Here is a 22,881-nt window from a genome sequence, read left to right on the forward strand (position 1 = left end):
AACTGAATACGACTCAATTAAAAAATAAAAGAACCCACTGATGGTGTACCTTGGGTGTGCTTCCTTTAATAAACTTTTTGATTGAAGACAACAAGCCAGTTTCATTTTTCTGTGGTTTTCCTCCGCCAACAGGTAAGCTCTCTTCTACCTCCGAATGTTTCCTCTTTGCCCTCGGAGCACGTTGTGTGTGAATTTGATTCGATTGCTGAGAAGCTTTCCGCGTTCTCAGCCTCATTTTCATGTGTACCACATGTAAAGCTATAAAAGGAAAAAAACAAGAATAGTTAGTCATTGAAGAAATGTATTAAGCTTCAGATCATGAATTCAAAAAATTATATAACACTGACAGTGTTCTGATGCACCGACCTTTTACATCCATATATATGGCTTAATTTAAATCAAAGAGAAGAGCTATTTAAGTTAAGGCGTAACACTGGCAGAAGAACAAATTAATATCATCTGGCCGTGGCTACATCTAACCATTAGATCAATGAGGTTTTTGCAAAACCCTCCAATCTGAGTAGCAGGAACAAAAAAAAATCTACCTGCTTTTAAGATGAAAAGGATTGTATGGTGCCTGGTGTCTTCAGCATCAGATGACTAGACTCAATGACCTACGCAGTCCTTTCCAGCTCTGTGTTCCTCACAATACTTCATTTTAAGTCTCTACATTAAATCTGAGATGAGGCATAAATCTAAATTCGTGTCAAGTGTTCACAGAAGAAGAAATCATAAGTGAGACTATGCATTCAATATAGGTGAGGATATAGCAGCTCAACATAGGAACTTAAGATTGATCTTCAATACAACTGTATTTGGGAATAAGATTAGGCCACAGAAGGACTCATGCAAGGGCAGTATTTATTAAAGCAGAGTAAAAGGCCATTCCAGGGAATGTGTCCCATTCATCTCCAACCTTCAATTGGACTGCTGGTATAGTCAAACTTGTGCATAAATATAACTGCTTCTCTGGACTGAGAGATATGCCTTCTTCAGCTGACAGAAGCTCATACTTGGGTTAATTTGTATGGGACTACTCATGTGCTTAAAATTATACGTATACTGGATCAGGAGCAAAAAAAGAAGTACTAACAAATCCGTCTGAATAGTAACGCTCAGAAATACCGGTAAGAAAGTAATACACATTTCCTAGCTGAAGTCGTGACAAAAAGCTTTTATTTTTTTCAAAAGAAAAGCATATGCTTATCACAATAGGAATCAGAATCTGCTTTTCTGAAGTTCATTTAGCATGTATCGTATTGCCTCACAGACAGAATAAATAATCTATAACACTTAAAATATAAGCAATGTCACAATAGCTATCTTGTTTAGGAAAAGGCAACGGTGGCACTGGTATGATTCACAGGCATGGAAATACTGTGGTAACATTTTTTCAAAAACAGTCCAAAAACTGTACACAATTGCATTTGTTCACAGTTGGATAAATCTCAATCTCAAACGAAAGGTGTTCCAGCTAGTGAAGAATAACACAACTACTGATGCTACTGTTAGAAGACTCAACCAAAAAAGTACTCAATTAGTATTGTCAAGAATGAAATAGTTTGTTACATATAGTATTTGTTTTAACTGCCAGCAAACATCAGATTTCATTTTTTGTACTTGCATATCCAGCATTTTCCATCAGTAGTTTAAAACAACAGCCATTTACAGAAGGGAGGAGGACAAATCAAGATTCTAAATGACTGAAGTAACTACAGCAAAAGTAGACTGATATTTGAGGTTTAAGGAAAGACCACAAAAACCATAGCCTAAATTTATAAAAAGTGATTCCTTATAATCTTGCGCCCTCTAGTAACAGAAGCATTAAAACTCCCGAGTCCATGAAGAGTATCCTTTCATTATTAATATTTGCAAAAAAATCTGCATTTCATTTAAAAGGATCTACTGTATGTAAAAAAAAAGTAATGCAGAGAAATAATGAAAAAAAATCCCCAGAGATTTTAATCCTATTTTCTGTTCTGACTCCTTACCACTAGAAAAATAAAAAAATTTAAAATAACTTTCTTATACAAAGATGTAAAATAAATATGCTTGTTATCAGGACTTGCATCTCTACTTTTCCTTCTTACAAACAGCTGCCAGATTAATTTTCTGGGCGTGATTTATAGTGGGAAGGATCTACAACACACATATGCTCCCATTGTATTTCTGTGCAAATCAGAGGACCTAATTATAGAACTGAAGAAATTATCAAACATCAGTGGACAGGATGGTCCAAAGATACCTTAAAACATGTAATTTCACTTCAGAAATATCGTGGAAAGCATTACTTTTTATCAACATTGTGTGCATTAAGTCATGTACTTTTAAGTTAGCATGACTTACCAAAATCGTATTATCCTAGACAGCTGAAAAAAGAACAATTACATTTAAGGTTTCTCTGTGTTCTTGTATGTGGGAGATGAACTAATTCCCAATCCTAGCAGGAAATACAGCCTGAGACAGAAAATGGCCATTAAAGTTTTAAACCAAGTAGTTTAAATATATCCACGTTTCAAGTTAAATACCAATTTGTTGGAAGGAAGTTTGATAAAAACAACACTGTTTTGACATGTTAAAAATATTCTTAAAACTCTCCAAGGAGCTCTAGTCCTTCCACAATTTGAAAAAGGGAATTTTATTATCAACCTGTTTAGGAATTAATTTGGCTGAATTGTAACTCTCTGAAATTCTACGAGATGTATATCACAGGGAGATCAGTGTTGGATCACAGACAGCAATCTCTTGGGCAGAGAAGTAAGCAGAGGAGTGCAGACAGCAGTCACGAAGACTTCAACAATCCCAGCTTCAATTGGTTTCAAATGGGCATCCCCAGCCCAGCACAGTCGCCTCCTTCCCATCTCTGACTTGCCAGGCAGCCCTATGCCAGCCAGAACAACTAACCCTTCTCCTTTTGTATTGCACAGGTCGCATGGGTTGTTGTTTGCATTCCTTCCTGCCAGGAAGCAAGACAAGAGCAAGAGGCAGGCTATACTCATGAGGGCCCCTCGGGTATAGGAAACGTGGTTTTGCTGAGGAGTTGAGGAGAAGAATTTGCTATACTCCACGTTGCCTGATTTTCCTAGAACTGAAACAAGTATTAGGCAAAAGACGAACCAATGTAATGTTTGTCAACGGTGAGTATGTATTTATCCAGCAAGGAACCATTCAACTCATCTGTACACCACTGCCAGAGAGTTCTTTGGCTCATTTCACACCCTGGGTATCAAGCCTGGGGTTATAAGTATCTCTAATGGACTTAGCAACAGCTACCTGCAATCCTCTCAATGACAGGAGTTTGCTTTTCTAATGCTTGATACATTTGGCAGTGGCCAGTTTCTACTTGAATTATAGTCACGTTTCTTTTCTGCAACAAGCATAAACCAGACTACAATACTTAAAACACTCTCTCAGTCAAAATAATCAAGTCTAAACATGTACATGAATTTCCTTCCTCAAACACGTACAATTCGGATTTCACCACAGCATGCCACTCGGCAAAGAGCCTGACTAAACGCATGTGTAACCGAGTACCTCGTTCTGTCAAGGCTGACTTAGCTGCCACCTTGGTTGTGCCAGAAACATGTGCTAAGACCAGAGTCATGTGGGATTACACTAAACAATCCTAAGCAATTTTTGTACTTTAATTCTCTTTTCAGCAGATTCCTTCAGCAGCTTGCAGCTCAAAATCCCCTCTCTGTGCAGTAGTGTAATTCCTTCTCATCATGAAGAGTTGATACTGAATCATTACCGCAACATCATGAACGTGAAGTCAACTACATATATTAGCAGCAAATATACTGAATATTTAAAAACTCGAGCCATGTTTCTGCACTGTATACATGTCATATGTTAAACTCTCAAAGCCTCAAATTCTTTCTACATTTACAATAAACCACGAATGGGGGGGGGTGGTGGGGGGAATGGGGGGGGGGGGGGGAAGGGAAAACCCTCATTCTTCGAAAGAGAAATACACAACAAAGAGGGTCTAAATGAATTTCTCATTAAACAACTTCTGAGACAGGAAAATAAGAAATGAAGGAGCTATTAAAAAGCAGCAGCTGAATGAGCTACAGCTGCAATAAATTCCCCATTTCCCTGAGTGCCCACACACTAAGTTGTCAGGCTCACTCCTCTGTAAATACTGTTGTTATTCCATGGCACAGGTACAGTGTACCTACAGGAAAGAAATTCCTGTGAACGACTCATATTTCTAAATAAGAGCATACATCCATGAAACTTTCAGTTAGGGATTATCTTCTTTTCCCACCACACATGGTACTACTATTTTACCTATTTCTCCCAAAACTATAGAAGAAAAATTAGGTGAGGCACATGTAATTACAGGGTTTAAGGCTTTTTGATGCAGGATGGTAAAAGAACAGTAGTGACAAACAATAGGAAGAGAGAACTGACAAGAAATTCTAAAATTATAGTGTTGAACAATTTATAAATTCAATTTGGTGCTCAGTAATAACACTGAATGGCCACCACTGTAAACTGTATATGCCAAGCCTGAACACCAGAAAAGTTCTACAGGATTAAGACAACTGAACACGCTTCAGGAGTGTAACTTGGTGAGTGACAGGAACACACCAGATAAATAAATAAATAAATAGATCCCACCTATCTCATCAATTTCTCTAGCATTGAAATGTAATACCCAGGTCCTTCCCAGGCAGATCAGAGAGATGCTGCAAATCCTCACTGGATCACAAAGAGCATCACGCACTCCCTACCACCACAGAAGTGCAGATGTACAGAGCTAGAGGAAGCTTGTGAGCCTACCTCACCACCCTGCATGGCGTCAGGAGGCAGATTGACCTTCTCCTAGGAGGTGAGACAGTAAGAGAAGAGGAAATTATGAGGAACTTGCATCAGATATGTTGGGATTCTCAATGTTTTTGATACACAGAGCTTCTCTTCACCCATGTAACAAGCGATAGGATGAGAGGAAATAGCCTCAAGTCATGCCAGGTAAGATTTAGATCAGGTATTAGGAAAAATTTCTTCACCAAAAGGGTTGTCAAGCCCTGGACCAGGCTGCCCAGGGAAGGGATGGAGTCACCATCCCTGGGGGTATTTAACAGATGTGTAGACATGGCACTTAGGAATGTGGTTTAGTGGTGGAATTGGTAGTGCTAAGTTAATGGTTGCACTCAATGGTCTTAAAAGTCTTTTCCAACCTCAATGATTCTGTGATTCTGCTGCTATAGAGCATATTAACCTCCTCGTGTGGACACAGCCTATGTTGACAGAATATTTGTTTTCTGCTGCCACAGTACACCTCCCTTCCAAATGACAGAAGTAAGCCAAAAAACACTCCCTTTCCTCAGAGGAATTGTGCCCATACATCAATTTTTGCCATCATTTTGCCATGACCAATGAGTGTAAAAGATTCACACTGCAAAACAAAGCACACTGAAAAATTTTGTGAAATATATCCGATTTTAACAACCACAATATTCTTCCTGCATTACTTCCGCAGCATTTCTTGAAACATTTTTTACGCAAAGCCAAGAAAGAAGTAAAATATTTTTTTTAGATTTTGAGCAAGAATGTCAATGCATGCTGTCTATATTGTAGATACAGATATAGAGATGGATGCATGACCAACACACACAAAGCCGTGAACTGTCACCAAATTTAACAGCTGTGACAACTGATACCTGGGTTTCAATTTGTGAGCTACCAGTGGCAGGTTCAGTGGCTCACTATCAACCAGCTCGGATAGCGCAGACCTCGCTGCTGAGAAAATGTGTTCATTTCTTTCAAATATTTCTGGATATACAAGCTGGATCACAGTGGGCACATCCACAGAAAGAAAAACCAAGAACAAATATTTTCTTCAACTTCCTTTTAAACAAACAATACCAGTCATATTTCATCAGCACATTTCATTACTGTAATGTGACCCAGATTTCAAGTATGAAGAAACATCCCAATGAGAAGATGTGTTCATTGAGCTGGCTGAAGTCCATTCACATGGTACTAGTGATGCTTTCAAGAAACACAAGATCTTACGCTAGTGTACAAAGAAGCCTGAGTCACCATGGGAAATGGACAAAAAGTTGGTAAGCCTATGCCAGGTCAAGAGAGAGAAATATGGGACAAACGATAACCACAGTGTAATGATATACCTGTCTGGACTCACAACAAAGTCAAGGGAAATGACTTATAGACAATGTCTTTCATCCAGACAGGCCCCAAAGCCTTTACAAACTTCAAGTAAATGTTTTTTGTTAGTTCAAAGATGTTGAGACTTTTCCCCCTCAAAGACTTTTGGCCTTTCTTTAACCAACTTATTCTCCTTCCCTAGAAAATTACAGCAATTTCATGTTATTCCAGCTGATGTATTTCATATTTTGCAACATACACTATTACCTGTCACTCTCCTCAAATCTTTCAAGTGTGTTTTTCTGCAACTGCCTCCTAGAGAGACAACTATTAACTAGGAAACCGTGATTCAAAGTCTGGAAGTAGTGCTAGTATAATGTACATAAAAACAAGATAAAAAGACAATGACTTATAAAACCAGCAAAACACACAATATGTACTATTCAAATGTTGGTGCTTGGCTATGAAATCTGGATAAATATATAAAGAAACCACAAGTTCCATCAAATAAATAGCTAGCAATTGTAACTATCAGAGATCAAATGCAAATGGCACCTTGTAAGAGTCGGGCCAAAGAGAACAATATTGTCTCAACATTGCCAACAGAGACCTGGAGATGGAATGTGGTCCTCATGGACACCCAGACACAAAGACCCTGGGAAGGAGAACTGCACGGTATGAGGAGTACTATGCCGCTCCCTGCTACCTGGGACTGGAAGGAACAACTACAATAAGGCCACATACCCGCTGTCCGGAAGATGGATCACAACCACTGCCATAGCAACGAACCAGAAAACTTGAACTTCAGGTGAACTTTTCTTTATTATAATACAAAAACACACCTTCTGGCCTGAAGCTACCCGCCTCTAAGGCAAACCACGCCTCGGGCACCCCTCTTTGGACATGCTGGTAACCGTGCTCAAGAAGGTGAGACTGGCAACAACCCATGGGCCAGAGGAGGAGCGAGGTGTGTTGCTCGGCAATAAAAGATGGTGCCTTAGCAACCGAACCTTGGAGATCTTTCCCACCAAGGATCACGAGGATCGGAAGGATGGGTGGGACGCTGCCTGGACCTGGGACCATAGGGACGCCTTGGACTCGTGGTGGTAGCTATAATCCTCTTTCCTTTCTTTTTACTTTACCTTTCCTTCCCTCCCTGCCACTCTATCACACACCGCTTTACGGGCAAACAATAAAGTTGTGCTGTTTGATCAAAGCATAACCCCTTGGCATGGTCACCTTGATTTTTTGCACTTTGAGATCATAGTAAACGAACCATCACGAGTCCACTGTGTGGACGGTGACATAACTCTAATTTTATCTTGCTTCATTGAAAGCACCTTTTCTTCTCCCTCTCTTTCAGGTTACTAAGTCATTTCAACCTGAAATAAAATCATGCTTGGAAACCCTGGTCTTCAGTCCCCATGTTTTAACGATGATTCCTCAGTATGTCTGTCTCAGGCTCACATACATAGTTCTACTCTCCCAAAGATTAACCATCTCCCCTAAACAAAAGATTTTCATAGAAAGATTTTGCCAAAGAATGAAGGTGCCTTTTCACAACTGGCCTTAACAGATAATAGATTTTTTGTTACTTTATTTTTCTGCTCTAGCAATCATATTTCTAGGCACCTTTGTTTTGCCATTGCGTTGCTAGTGAGGCTTTGTTTTGATTACACTACATGCATTTGGAACTGAAAGTTTATTCCCTCCTGGCCAAGATATTTTTATCTCTGCGAATGTGGGTACATGCTTCTAATTAATTCAGTCTTTTCAGTTTGGGTCAGACTACTAACCAAGAAATAAAAATGGAGAGCTGGGTTAATTGTTGAAGAGAATCTCAGAACAGAACCCCAAAATCTACTGCCAAAGAAAGATACTATTTACAGTCTCTGATGTTGCCAAGACAAGCATTTTACATTAGTCATCTTCAGATATTGCGGAGCTCACCAATAGTGGAGATGTTTTGAAGTACAGATTTGCAGTGCCCAAGTTTTAGATGAGTGGATAACGAATTCCACTACAAACAGCACCGTTCCTGTTGAGATCCTGGAATGGACCAGCTGTCTTTAGACATATTAGGCTCTCTGGACATTTAATCCATGCTGCTAGGCACACAGGGAGCCTATTTTTGGAAGCCATCTCCCCCTTGTTACAACCCGTGGTATAGACAGGTTGCTAAACACTTCCTGAACAGACCTTCCAGGATGTTGGCTGACCACAAAAAAATCCTAATGAATTACTTTTTTTAATTGTTCATCTCATCCATATTAGTTATCTTTTTAATTAAAAACAAACAAAAAAAAAGTTAAGAGTAATAAGCTCAAGTAAGTCTGTGTTGGATTACAGAAGCCATGGTGTAACTTTTGTGTTTGTTTTGAGAAACTAGTAATTTTTGCAAGGTCTACACAGACAAGAGAGCTGCCTTTTGCTTAACTTCACCAGAAAACCTAATCTTTTCTACTTCACCTTAATCCTCCTGTGGTATCAGAACCACAATCACATATTCCACAGGACTTTGTCAGGTTGATCTCTTTTTAAAAGGCTAGATAAAGTTTTGGCTGCTCCTTTGGCCTTAAAACAGAAGATTATTTTTATTGTAGGATAAAAACTCTTTAAATGATAATATGATCCTTATTGTCCTGGAAAACATAAAGCTTCAAAACCTTTAAAAATAGTTCAAACTGTGCTCTCTACTTTATAAAGGGGTGCTATTATGGTTTTCTCGCACCTGGCCTTCCTGTTTTAAAATAAATAAATCAACCAACCCTGTTATTAAAAAGGGGGGAAATACCATCACAGTCAAGATTTTTATCAATTACTGTCCATAAAAATTTTAAACTAAATGTTTTCCACTACATATACATGCTGATTTAAACCTGACTTTCATATTCCATTCTGGCCTTTTTCTTGCATGGAAAAGATCATTCTTATAAATTGCAGTCTCTAAGATTAATTTGCTAATTTGTACATGTACCCAAGTTAAAAACTGATACGAAAAGTAGTGCTAAAGTTTTACCAGCTTTACTGATTTGTGAGCGATACGATGTTTTTACATATAACCACAATACTAAGACATTATCAACTCGTATCTCATTCAGTTTCAAAACCTTACCTGAAAGGAGTTTCAGGGACCTGTCTGATCCCATCACAATGAGGCTATTTTACACATTTTATTTTCTGTCATTAATATTTTTTTCTGTCTTATTTTGGGTCAGAAATCCCCAGGAAGAAACAAACCTCACAGTGGAAAGTTATAGAAAGTTTCTGGTCAATATTCCAATACAAAGTATAATAAGCACAAGTTACCAACAGCAACAAAAGTTTTGCAAGCCAAACCTATCTGCATATACGCTGTAATGTTTCCATTCTACTTCGATTCTACCTTGAATTTTGCTTATTTATTTCACAAACTAATTGCCTCCAGTTTGGTCTAACATATCTCTGCCACTTCAAAATGTGTAAGATGTAATGAAACAATAACTATGTGGCTGTAAAGCAGCAGATATGGCTCTTGCTTGGTAAACAAGCAGGGAATTGCTCTGTTGAGTGAGAAGATAAGTGTTTGCCTGGTGCCTTACTTTGGAAAGTTTATGTCTGAGAAAAAGGTAGAAGCTACAGCACTATTAATACTACCGTTACCGATGCCATATGGTACAGGTTTACATTCTTAAGAAAAAATGCAAAACCAGCTAGTATTTTAGTATGTCTGGCAACCTGAGAGCCTTTTGGAGTCAGAGCAAAGGAAGGCTGTGCATATGTATTATGGGGCATGGATTCATATGCTACACTAATAAATCTGAATGGAATAGAGGCAGCTAAAGTCCACTAATCTCCACACTCGATCCAGAAACCTGTATCTCTATGTTTTAAAACAGAGAAATCTGCAAGAACAAGAAGTGCTGTTGTCACCTATAAGCTTACACAGTTGTTAGATTTTTTTCCAATGATTCCTCAGTATCAAGCGTCAACCTAGCCTCTCCATCAGGAACTCCACTGGACAGGAAAGGCCTGTGCCATGTTCCAAAGCAAAGCAAGTTTTCTTGAGCGCGGTTAATTCATTAGATTATGAAGCAGTTACATTATAATTTGGGAGAATTTTCTAGATATTGAGGAGACCTAATTTAATTTAAATAACAAACCTAATGCAAGTTAACTTAAATACCAAATAAATACTTGGAAGAAAGTTAGTTGTCACCTTTGTGCCATATAGTACCTATGATAGAGCACACAATACTTTTCAGTAGAAATATTGAATAAATAATTTAGCAAAATCATGAAGCAATATTCTTGATATTTATAAACGTTTTAATGGAAATAGAAGGAATGCTTTCTAGTTTCCATACCTCCTTCCTCCACACCCCTTCCAGCTCCATAGGTACTTTTTCATTGTGCATTACGATCAAGGGGAAGTGGGTAGGGGGAGAGGGAAAGAAAAGGCAGCCTGTCTTTCAGCAATGCTTTTTCCGACAATAAAGTCAGTTTAAGGAGCTATTCATTCCTCTACTGACTTTGCTGCCTTTCAGCATGCAGTTGCAAGACACTAGTTTTTGCTGGGGATTTGGCACAGGGAGCTCCAGCCTCCCCTTCTCCAGCACAGCTCACTCTCACCCGCATGACAGAGTTTGCTGCTCTGACAGGCTGTGGCTCCACGACAGCCTAAACCCATCTAACTGCCGTCATACTCCTGCACTCTCCCTGACGCAGCTCTGGCGCTCAGCTAACCCTCCATTTAGCCATATTTTTAGGCCAGTTTAGTAAACAGAATCACAGAACAAGGGATGGAATGAAAACATACAACTCCTGGCAGGGGAAAGGACGGTTTCGAGTAGTAAGCCAGCAAGCCCAGGGCATGGCGTTAAAGCACTGTACCATGATCACCCATGTATAACCACATAACTTAACACAACTGCTCAGCTGTCAGCATGTTCTCTGGCACAGTCACATATGGCATCAATGGCACAGCATCCTCCTGGATGGTGCTCAGGAACACGTGGGAGAGGGCTGTTCCCTACAGGCAGGAGAGAGGAGGTCACCCTGTTTTGAAGGAAGAGCGCTTAGCTGGGAGGATACAACCTGTATCTCGCTGCTTGCTCTCAAGGCCAAGGAACACATCCTGCCCGGTTTCACTGCCTGGTCAGTGGGGGACTGCAGCAGCCAAGAGACTGTTCCAAGCTGCTTTGGAACCACAGCCTCATCTGCTCTATTATCAGCCGTGAGGCTGGGTTTTTTGTGTTGATGTGATCACTGAAACTATTCAGGTTTAAAATTTGCCTTTTCTGGCATGTTATTTTAACAAAGACCATCCGGTCACAAATTTTTTAAAGCAACAGTATTTTATGTCACGGGTTTCATTCGCTTACTGTACTCTTTGATGGGCTGTATTCTTTAGCATAAATATTTACCAGCTTTTTCTATTACTGTTGATTTTTTTACAGCCTTGTTTCTACAGAAAATAAGGCTTAATACATTTGCACTGTCCATAACTGTCTGTGTGTCTGCCAGTCTTCCCCAGGTAAACGTGGAACTCAGTGACTACATCAACACTGTTTCACAGAGGGAGAGAAATATCAAATATGCCAAGTTCCCACAAGTTTTCTGAAAATGAAAAGCTATGTAGGCAAGACAGACCCTTTTAGCACCCCCAATAAGCAAAACAGCCACAGCCCAGTCCTTACCCCACATCCACTCTGGCTACACACAGACACACTCCACCTCGTCTCCTTTCCTAGCCTACCTCTACAAAAAAAAAGGTCAGCTCCTGTGCAGAGGCAGGGCAGTGAACGAACAGCTATGCGTTCTGCTCCAGCACAGCCAGCAAATCCAGCGCAGGCACCGCAAGCACCAGGAGGCAGAGCAAACAGGAGGTGCTCTGACTAGGGGTGGGGATACTTGAAATGCTGTCGCTAGAGAGGAGGGGGCTGGAAGGTAAAAGGAATACAAGTCCGCAGGAAAACAGATCTTATCAATTCTGCTGTTCAAGAAACAACATATAACTAACTGGATTATTTCAGCTTGTGATTACCTTGTTCAGAAGAATCCTCGTTTATGACACAACATGACAATAAAGTAACTCAGAAATAGAGTTTGAAGAAAAATGCTGAGAACACCATTCATGTAAAGGGTTGACACCTTTTGTCCCCAAGCACTACAGAGTAGTATTTAAAAACCTACATATTAAAGTGGGTGGGTGGAGGGGAAGTCATTCTCTCCTCATCCTTTCAGTATCATATACATTATAAAACAGAAATTATTTTTTTGAACTCTCTTTGAATACAGAGGGTAAACAAAGTCCACCCAGATTAGTTTAAACAACCATCTATTGCAAACAAAGTTAATTCAGCAGACTTTGTGCAAAAGCAAATGAGGAGTGTCCACCTAGCCACAGGCAAAAGAGCAGAGCTGAGCTATGGAACTCAAGTAACAGGTGAAAAAGCACCCGTTCAGGTACTCAGAAAGCTCTGTACAGATTCTCTTCTGTACTTGCTTCTATTCTATGATGGCTGACTGAAGGCTTTTAACCCTCTGATACAGCCTTTTCACATCAGACTTGTCCCATTCTATCAACTGCCATGTGCAGATTCTCACTCCTTTCACAAGAAGCTTAACTTGAACAAAAAGTTTAAAAGTGGGTGGCATGGCACCTTTTGCCTTCTCGTAAGGCAAGATGCTGTTTAACATACATCTGCACCAGTTTTTTAGTTTGGATCTAGCCTGAGGTTTTGAAACAAATCTCATCATCCCCTCTACAGTGTTTCGGTTTGCATAACAAAGCGGCCTCAGAGCATACCAACTGGAGTCCTCTGCCTGAAACTGAACTGGAAGACACACTTCCATCACTACAGGTCACGGGACCAGACCAAGTTAAAACCTCCAGAAATGAAAACGACATGCACATCAAGTCCTCCACACCAACAGACTCAATCTACAGTTCTGTTCCTATTGCACCACACAATGTTTGACAGTACAGATGAAGAACTGACAACACTCTAAGTAAGTCGATGTAAAAGCACTGGGTTTATCAGCATTGTTACTTTAGTTGAAAAATAAAACTAAACCATCAAACAAACAAGAAAGCCCTATACCCCTTTACCCTAGTAATACTGACAAAATACCAGCTATCTAAATGCAGACACAGAGCCTTTCAAATTCCCAGCAAATGGCACATTAACAGCTAGCTACTCCTCCAACCTTGCAGTACCTAACTGAAAGGGAACAGAAAATACCTAAAGAAGAGAAAGAGCAATCTTACTGAAATAACTTTTTGAAAGCATGGACCACTGATGACAAATGTTTATTTTCTAATCTTATACTATTTTATGGTTTAGAACTCTATTATGTTAATTAACTCAGGACATTTTTATATTAACCATTAATCTTTGAGACTGAACATTATCAAACAGTTCCCAGGTATATAATAAACCAATCCACTATCAAAAAAGAATTATTTTCAAATAAGTCCAACAATGTAATTAAGCATGACACCTCTTCACCCAAAACTGTATCTATACAGCCCATTTTTCCAACTGAGCTCTCAAAGACTTCTCTCTTACGACAGCTAATAACCCTTCTAGTCCCTCAGCAACACAAGACTAAGGAACTATAAATCCAGTAATTACAGTTGTTTAAGAAGATCACTTCAGCTACACTGAAGTCTCCAAAAGTTTCTTGAAAATCTGTATTTTTAAGAACATAAATTAAAAATATCAAGATTCCACTAACATTCTTGGTTTCTTCTTTAATATTCATTGGTTCTGTCTTGATAAGCAAAATAAACAAGCTTTTCCAATATTCCAATATTTAAATCTATTTAATTACAACTGCTTGGTCTTGACAAGAGTCTAAGGTGTCAGATACATTGAGCTAGGTAATACAACCAAATAGACTATATTTAAATTTAGTACACACAAAGCCCATAAGTGCCTTTAATGTTCTCGTGTATATTTCTGCTATCTATAAGTTACCTTCCTCCCCTCCTCCACAAATAATAATAATAATAAAAAAAAAAAAAAAACAAAAACCACACCAAACCTTAAAACGTCTGTTCATACTATGCTTTTCTTTGGCAAACATGGAAACATAACTGCTGCCCACGTAACTACTAATAACTAGCTTTCTCTTACTGTCTTTATTTACTTAACTTCTGACAGACGTTATTGTTCATTATTTCTCAGACATGCATGCAGATACAGACACAGGACTGCAGTACAAGCAGCATGTTGCAGTTGTCCACATTTTCAAACATAATTGAGCTCAGAGCCCTCACCTCTAGGATTTATCTCCCTCTCAGGTGAAGGATTTGAATCAGGTGACCAGGCATCACAGGGCACCCCGAAGGCATTATTTCATATAAAAGGAAGTCTGCTGCACCTAAATGAGCTCCCCTAGGATAGTAAAATTAGAGAAATTCCTAGGAAGGGGAGAAAAGAGACAACTTAGGTTGTGTTATCTCATATGAAAAGGGTACTGGGAAATGAAGCAAGGACAAAGGAGACTACAGATCCTAGCTGTTACCTCAAGTTAGCCCACTCCTTCCTGAAATAGTGGATACTTCAAAAACACCAGATAGGAGATGCAAACTACAGAAGAGCGAGCCTAGAGGAAGCTATCAACAGATGAAGCAAAATCCCACCACAGGGGGTAAGAAACAAATATATCTGCATTAGACTCTTTGCTCCAGCACCTTCAGCCCCTGTACGTTAAGCAGAAGATGCTGAGTACCCTTGACATTCTACCTAGATTAAGGAAATCTATGTGTCTAAACCAGAAGTTTTACCTGTATACTACTACCTCTTAGAAATGTGAAAGGAAGGGGGAAACACTATTTTTCCCTAGTCAAACATAGCTAGGGTAACAAGTCTCCTAGTGAGTGCAAATGCAACTCGTGCTGGCAAAAGCAACCCCTTTGTGTAGGGGTTTTACCACTAACTAGGCTGATATTGCTGTGCCACTGAAGTCTTTGTGGTATAGTCTAATCCTTAGATTGAATTACCTACCTTCCTCTAATTAGCACCTCCTAAAATATAGGGTGAATCAAAGCAATCATGTTTTAGAATTGCCTAAAGTAAACGGAGTTATGATTTAGACTGAATCAGTGCAGCTAAATCACTTAGAACAACTGCTCTGATTTGATCCAAGTTCCTGTTAATTTATTAATTTAAATTAGCTATTCCTAAGCATAGCCTAAATAAGGACAGGTTCCTTTTCTTTCATATGAAGCTTCAAGGATGCTAACATGCCCTACAGTATCGCCTTCCTAGCCTTACTGTGCTGATGACACTCCTGCTGTGTTGCCACTGTGTGTGTTTATACATGTAAAATAATTTATTCATAAGTAAATTCTAATCCAAATTTTTTTCGAGTCTTTGATTTTTTTTTTTCTCCTACTTGCACTTGGTATATTGGCAATGAATGGTAAGATATATTTTTTTAGCATTGTGCTACTTTAAGTAAGTATGCATAGCTTATTTTCCAGATGCTGTGGAGTTAACGGTTCCTTTTAGTTAAACTTATTTTCATAATGTTATACTAAAAGTTACAGTACTACAATAAATATTATGAGTTCAAAACCAGAAGTGTTTTATGCCTTCTAACAAGATTCTGCACCCAAAAGAAAGAAATTCTGAATTCAGACAGGAGTGTTAGGGATAACTTCAATTTCCATCATCTCTTCTTCATGCAACTCTGATATCCGTGTCGTTGGTGGACAGAGGATCCTCATTAGATCTAATGCAACAGATAGGTAGCTTCTTAAATGTTGGCTTTAGGGTTATTTTTAGCTAGATGCATAGAAATCTGATTGATGGGGCTGGACTCTCATGAAATTTTCCCCATGGGGAGCTCTATTTTTTTATGTCAATACAGCAGAGATCAATGCAGCTGCCAAGTTAATGCTGTCCACCAGAAGCTGCACGTTTTCTTTCCCTTGGCTTGTCCACAGATCATGGTATTACCATAAATACCAACCCATGAGATAGGGAAACTGAGGCAACAAAGGACATCTGTGAGATCACACATCTGACAGTGCTGGCAAAGGTGAAAATACACTTCAGGCTTATACTCAACTCACTACTTTCTCATACCAGATCATCCTAACAAGTGTTTTCTTTGGATCACAAGGTACAATGAAAGAACTTATTTTCTGTAGTTAAGAGGACCTTAATTGAAGTAATTACTGAAACTGATCTGATTGGGAAGTAATCTATTTAGAAGCTAAGACTGCCAACTGGGATGCCACCATCCCACCTCTGAAACTGATGCCTTTACATGTTGATGATTGCACACTTAATTTTTCAAGTGCTATTGAAAAAGTCTTCATCTGTGAATGTAAAATATTTATTTTTCTAAAATACTAAACAATGGCCATCTAGGCAACTCAACATGTAAACAACATGTTATATTGGCTTTCAAGAATCTCTGTGTATGTGAGCTTCTCCAAGCAATCAGAAGAGACACACTGCACTGCAACTAACGCTGCACTTCACCAAATTAACCTATGTTTAAAGTACTCTATCGGGCCTGACTGTCAAAATCCCTGCCCGAGACAGCTATTCTTTATAAACAAGCTTGTGAAGAGTTCACCATTCCCTTACAGGATGAGAGCAGCATGATTCAATTTAACTAGTAAAAATTGCAATCCATTATGAATTTGATTAATCAACTATGCACTTATACTGCATACTTGCATTTTCTGAAGACTTAACTGGGAAGTATAAACATCAAATGAACTTTTCATATACAACAGATGAAAAGCAATCTTCCATTTAAAATTTACAAGAGATTGGTGCCAACACTTTAGCGGTAAAGTAAACTGCCAGTAAATGAAAGAATTTCATTCACTTAGGCCTTTACTTTCTGGGTTAATAAGAGTAAGAACTATCATATCTGATCTGCTCACAGTAATGAATCAGAAAGGCACTTGTCAGAGAGGAAAGCTCCTGAGAAAGTATGGGATAAGGATGCAGTCACAAGGGGGAGTGTGTGTGTGTGGGGGGGGGCAGCTGTTAAATCAGGGATAATCTTAATAATCCTGCGCTGACATTATCAAAGTCCAAAAACTATCACAATAGGATCTGGCTCCCCTAGGGAGACCAGGCTGAAAACACATGGATGGGAAGAAACTTGTACGGGGTTTGAATCGGGAGAAGGTGCAAACCCACAAACTCCAAAAGGCATTTTTAGAGTTGTACGATTACCCTGGCCTCAGATGTGACCTTGAAATTATCATGACGATGTTCCGGAACTTCCAGTTATTCCTTCAAAAGGGCCAGAATTCTCAAGCTTCTGTCAGAGTGTACATATGTCTAGAAATGCACATTAATTTTAAATTTCTGCCAAATTCCAGTCCTGCTTGATATATCCTGCTTTTACAGACTCACAGAATGGTTGAGGTTGGAAGGGAACTCTGGAGTTCATCTTGTCCAACCCCCCTGCTCAAGCTTTTCTTGCAAGCTCTTGCCAAAATAGTTCAGCTTGACTTTCAGCATTGGTTCTCACAAAAATGTGCAAGTACTCCCAGTCATTACTCCACTTGCACCTATGAAAAAGTTTCTTCCATGGGAACAAAATACTTGCGTAGAAAACTTTCAGAAGAGGAAAGGTGATTCTTAAAGTCTTCTGCAGACACTACTTTTGTTGGAGTAGTTGTCAACCTCAACAGCATTACAAGCGATCAAAGAAAATAAAAGCCAATACAGTATGGAAAAACTTTGTAAGATGAAGACTAAGTTTCCTTTTGAATTCAGTTGACTTTTTTTTTGTTTGTTTCTTCAACTGCTTAATGCTATTCAGCCTGCGACAGTGTCACATCAGCGTGCTGGGGAATCAACACAGTGGAAGGAAGTTAACACTTGCGGTGGAAATCTGAAGATGGAAAATTACCTTCAGATTATGAAAATACATGTACAGCTCCAGCATCTGTGGAATGTTTACAACTTTAGAAAAATGGCCTAACTGTACCATTAAATCTCTGGGACAGACTGACAAGAGAATATTTTCTTTAATGAAAGAACTTCCCCGCATGAAACAGGAATGTCAGCTTCAGTGCATTCTCCACTGACTGGAACAGGATCAAGTCTTAACTAAGTTCCACACAATGTTTTCAGGGGAAAAGTGGAGACTGTTTTATGGAATTTAAGTTGGGATTTGGCTTGCATCCTAGAACATATATCTTGGTATGAAAACTGCTGAAATATTTAAGTGGGCAAGCCACAAGTGTCCTTGGAGCTATCCAGTCACTGGAAGTCACACAGGCAAAGCCTCCTGAGGGAGAAAAGCTTGAAGTGGGAAGGGGGTGGGGGGTGAGGGAGGGGCAAATAATCTTTGAATCATATCTGTTATATAGAACTGTTCGCTTCTGCCTACAGCATGAAGTAGTTACAACTTGTTTTCTGCTACTGTCACAGATCCAATACGTTACTCTAGCTAAATCATAATCTCTTCCTGCCTCAGTTCATCCATGTGTAAACCTGGTTCTCTAACTCTTACCTTAATGTGTCATGGGGCTTAATTAATAACACTTAGGTCTTTTAAGCCCTCTACAAACATTAACTACTTCTTGTAACAACTCTCCGAGGTATTATTATCCCCATTTTACTGATGGAGAAATGGCAACAAAGGTTGTGACTTGCCCAAGGCAACAGAGTAATAGGTATACTTAGAGATCCTCTTCGTGGACTACTGTATTGTAACAGTGGAAACTTATCAAGAAAGGCAAAGTCAATAACTGCAATCTCAAAATCGCTTTTTAAAGTGCACCATAAGCAACTGCAAGACTATGAAACCCCCTGACCAGCAACAATAGGCTTGGGCTCAGAACAAGTGCTGCAATCATCACCGCAGAGAAACGAGTACCCTAGGCAGACCTAGGCGAGAGCTCACCCAAACCGTCACAAAGAAATAGCAAGACCTGTCCACTCATGTGCTCCTAAGTACCGTAAAATTGAGCAACAGGCTTGTACAGTATTCTTCGGTAGCACAGAAGCCAGCAGATAATCAATGCGGTATGTGACACGCTAATACCTTCTGCTGCGTTCCCAGTATTGACAGGGGATGCCGGTAACGGGTTCAGAATGCGGTGGTCCCGCGCGCCAGTGGCCGGCACATCACGGCCGCTGTTCCCCCACCTCCTGCCCTCACAAGTGACAGCAAAGTTGGCGTTACTCCCCCTGCCCGGCCGCGCTGACAGCCTTCGCAGCAGCCTTCTGCCGCCCGGGATCTCTGCCCGGGCAGCCCGCGGCGTCGCGCCGGTGCCCGGCACCCGGCGGGGAGGCGGCGGGGCGGCACACACACACACACCCCGCCCCGTCCCGTGTGTGTGTCCCCGGAGCCGGTGACAGGCACGTCCAGCGCTGCCGCCCGGGTGGCGACAACAACAGCCAGCAACAGGCGCGTCCTGCGCGCTCGCTCCGCGGGAGCCAGCGGCGGACATGGCCCGCCCGTGCGCAGCAGGGGCTGGGATGCAGCCCGCGGAGCTACGCCCCCGAGCCGGCCCGGCCCGGGACGCGCCCCCGCCGCCCGCCGCCCCGCACGGCGCAGCCCCCGCGGCGCCCACCGCCGCCCGCGGAGCGGGACGGGACGGGGCGGGCGGGACGGAGGAGGCTCACCGCAGGCCTCGGCCTAGAGGGGCGGGCGGGGGGTGTCAGCGCGGGGGTGACAGCCGCGCCGCCCGCTCCCCCGCGGGCAGGGGGCCGGCCCGGGCGGGCTGCGCTCCCGCTCCGGCGCGGCCGGGGCTGGCTGGCCTCCGCGGGCGGCGAGGGGAGGTGAGCGGGGAGGGACGGGCTGGCTCCGCACGCAGAGGGGCGCGCAGCCCGGCGGACGGGCGGGCGGACGGGGGCCCGCCGCGGGGCAGGCCCCGAGGGGAGGCTCCCGCCGGTCACTCCGGAGCGGCCACCCCTCGCCTTCCCCACCTGATCCCGGGCTGGGACTTCGCGCTGGCTGAGCCGCCGCGGCAGTTACCTGTGGGTGCGGGGTGCCGGGGAGGCGAGCCCCTGGTGTCCGGGTTCCCGGCGGCCGGGCCGGGCCGCGCCGGGCCGGGCGGGCGCCGCTGTGTTTACACCGCCGCCGGGGCTCCGCGCTCCGCAGCCGCTCAGCAGCCAGTCGCCATTTCCCGCCTACCGACCTGCTACACCGCACGGAGGGACCCGGATGGGGAGAGGGGCCGCCGCGCAGGCGCAGCCCGGCCGGGGGAGGGGGGCCTGGGGACGGCGGCGCCGGGGCAGGCCGGGAAGGAGGGAAGCCGGGGCCTGGCGCGGGGAGCGGCGCCCCGAGGCGGCGGGCCCGGCGGGCGGGCGGGCGGAGAGCGACGCGGGCCGCGGCGCAGCGGGGGTGCGGGAGAGGGCCCGGCCGCCTCCTTCCCCGCCGCCAAGGGCGGGAGGCTGCGCCTCGGGCGCCGGGGCCGAGCCCGCCTCACGGGGAGGAGGCAGCGGCCGCCCTCGCTCTCTTGGCGCCGAGCCGAGCCGAGCCGGCCGGCGGCCTGCCGCGCTCTGAGGTGAGGCGAGGGGCGAGCCCTGAGAGCGGCGGGGGGCGCGGGCGGGGCCCGGCGGCGGGAAGCTGTGAGGTGAGGCGGGAGGCGTGTGGCCGCCGCAGCGCTCGCTGCCGGGGCCCCGCCGGCCGGGGAGCTCCGCAGGGTCGGGGGTGAGCGGGGGCCCGGGCTGGCCCCCGGCCCGGTTCTCCTCTCAGCTGTCCCAGAGGAGGCGGGCGGCAAGGGAGCGCATCCCGGCGGAGCGGCGCGGCCGCGGGTGAGCGGTTCCCGGGGAGGGCTGGCCACGGCCGGCCGGCACCCAAACAACCGGGGTCCCCGGGCCCCGCCGCCCGCTCCGTTCCCTGCGCTGGTGGCCTTGCTGCCCCTCTGGCAGCCGTACGGCGTCCCCCGGCCGGCCAGGCGGGCCTTGCCTCGGAGGCTGCCGGCCGCCGGCCCGGGGGCACCGTGCACCCCAGCCGGCCGCTCCGCCTGCCCTGCCTGGCGTTGCTCGGCTTAGGGAGCTTCGCCGCCTTCCAGAGCACAAGGCAGTGCGAGTTCTGTGGTTTCACTTGCAGTTTTAAGACGTCTGTGGAGTCTAGTGCGAAGTTTTATTTGCACTTTCTGGTTGTTGGTTTTTTTTTAGGCAGCCTCTTTCGGTGTGGAGTGTTGGGCATGCCTTGGTATTTGAGTGACTTAATGAAGCAGCTTGACCATCTCGTGCACTAAAGTGTAAGAGGATGTAGCAAGGTTAGATTTGTAATTTCAATCTTACTGAACTCTGTATCTCATTTCTCTTGTCGTTGGTGATCGCTCTTGTTCAAGTTTTTTAAACAGAAACATTCAGTTCTCAGGTTAACGTGTGTTCTGGTAGTAGGATAACTTCTTAAGGTATCACTCAAAAATGGAATGTTTTTACAAAAGGAGCTTGTATCCACATTTCTCTAATTCAGCAGTAGGCAGAAACCCACACAGGTGTTGCGTGGTTTTGTTTTCCTAGTACCTGTTGACTCCCTTCTTAGCTTTTAAACCTGGATCATATTATAAAAGTCCCAGCTCTCTAGTCACTTAAAACATTTATTAGCTTGTTAAACTGAGCCACATCTGCTGCTGTGAAACCAAGATTTGTTTTAGAGTTCTATCACAGGACTCTAGTATTCTTTAGCTAAAGACATTATGAAGTTAATTTTACCATAGTTTCTGAAGAAAAGAGGTGATAAAAAGGCAGTGGAAACAATGTAGTACGCATTGAGAAGAGGTAGCCTTATTCCTTTACAGCATTAAAGTATTTCTAAACAGGCTCATTAACCATAGCCCTTGAATATTTTTTTGTAATGATCAGCTGTGAAAAAGGTGAGCTTGGACATGTTAAAACTTAATTAAGATTGTTTGTCAGTCCATTAAGAGGAACTAGTATGGCAAGATAACTCTGGGATGTCTCACAGTACAAACCCAAAAGGACATTCACTGATACTTGGAAAGTGGGAGTTTTGAAAAATGGTAGGTGGAAATACTTCTTAAAACCATGTAATTAGATTGAAACTAGCTGCCAGAGGAAATCATTCAGCAAGATTCAAAGCAAGCAGATATTTGTATGAATACCAAAACAGCCTAATGCATTTATAACAAAAGCCCAAAAAACATTTAGAAGAGAGATGAAAGCATGTAACTCAGGGTTCAAACGAGATCTGTACTTTTCTGTGTTACAGAATGTTAAAGCATGTCTCCCACAGTGGGTCTTCTGCTCTCCTCGAGCTACCTGGTTCTGAGCCGTGTCAGGGACAGGGCATTGGACCAGCAGGATTGTGAGCTTTGCCACATGTCAGGTGGGAATATATAAAATCACATTACGAATTGACGTGTCTGTGAAGGCAAAAGTTCAAAGGTCCACCTGCTGTAACCTGTTCCCCGCATTATAATGTATACCATGAAAAGAGCATTAGTTCTGCATGTGTGTAAAATGTAAAAACACTAAATAATGCTGTGTCTGACTGCATACGTGTGAAGTGTTAGAAGCTTTGAATGTGTATTTGGTTCAAAGAAAAGGCTGATGTATTGGCAGCAGCGTTTTTCTCCCAACAGTGGATTTCAGGCGCTCTGTCAGACTGACTGAGATATTCTAGGTCCATGTTTTCTTCACTTTACAGAGAAACTGAAGGAAGAAGCCGTATAGCGGCCAACATGTTGCACATTGTTGAAGTGGTATACTCTGAATGTTCATTTGAAAGGCCATTCTTCATATTTTATGATTTCCTCTCAACTCTTGCCATCCCACCCCCCAAGTCTTGCTGATCCATTTGCTTTGT

General features: G+C 42.8%; 1 protein-coding gene across 1 annotated transcript in view; it reads right to left on the reverse strand.

Annotated features, from left to right (window-relative positions):
* The window catches only part of CTDSPL2 (CTD small phosphatase like 2), a 43,446-nt gene extending 23,169 nt beyond the window's left edge, over window positions 1-20,277 (reverse strand). Inside the window, exons 1-2 of the mRNA XM_056347842.1 lie at window positions 20,074-20,277; window positions 50-258 (exon numbers count right to left, since the gene is read on the reverse strand). Coding sequence (XP_056203817.1) covers window positions 50-241 — 192 coding nt within the window. The 5' untranslated portion in view covers window positions 242-258; window positions 20,074-20,277. The remainder of the gene's footprint in view (window positions 1-49; window positions 259-20,073) is intronic.
* Between the last annotated feature and the right edge of the window lie 2,604 nt (window positions 20,278-22,881).

The sequence above is a fragment of the Falco biarmicus genome, chromosome 7, assembly GCF_023638135.1.
Source record: "Falco biarmicus isolate bFalBia1 chromosome 7, bFalBia1.pri, whole genome shotgun sequence".
In the NCBI taxonomy this organism is placed as follows: Eukaryota; Metazoa; Chordata; class Aves; order Falconiformes; family Falconidae; genus Falco; species Falco biarmicus.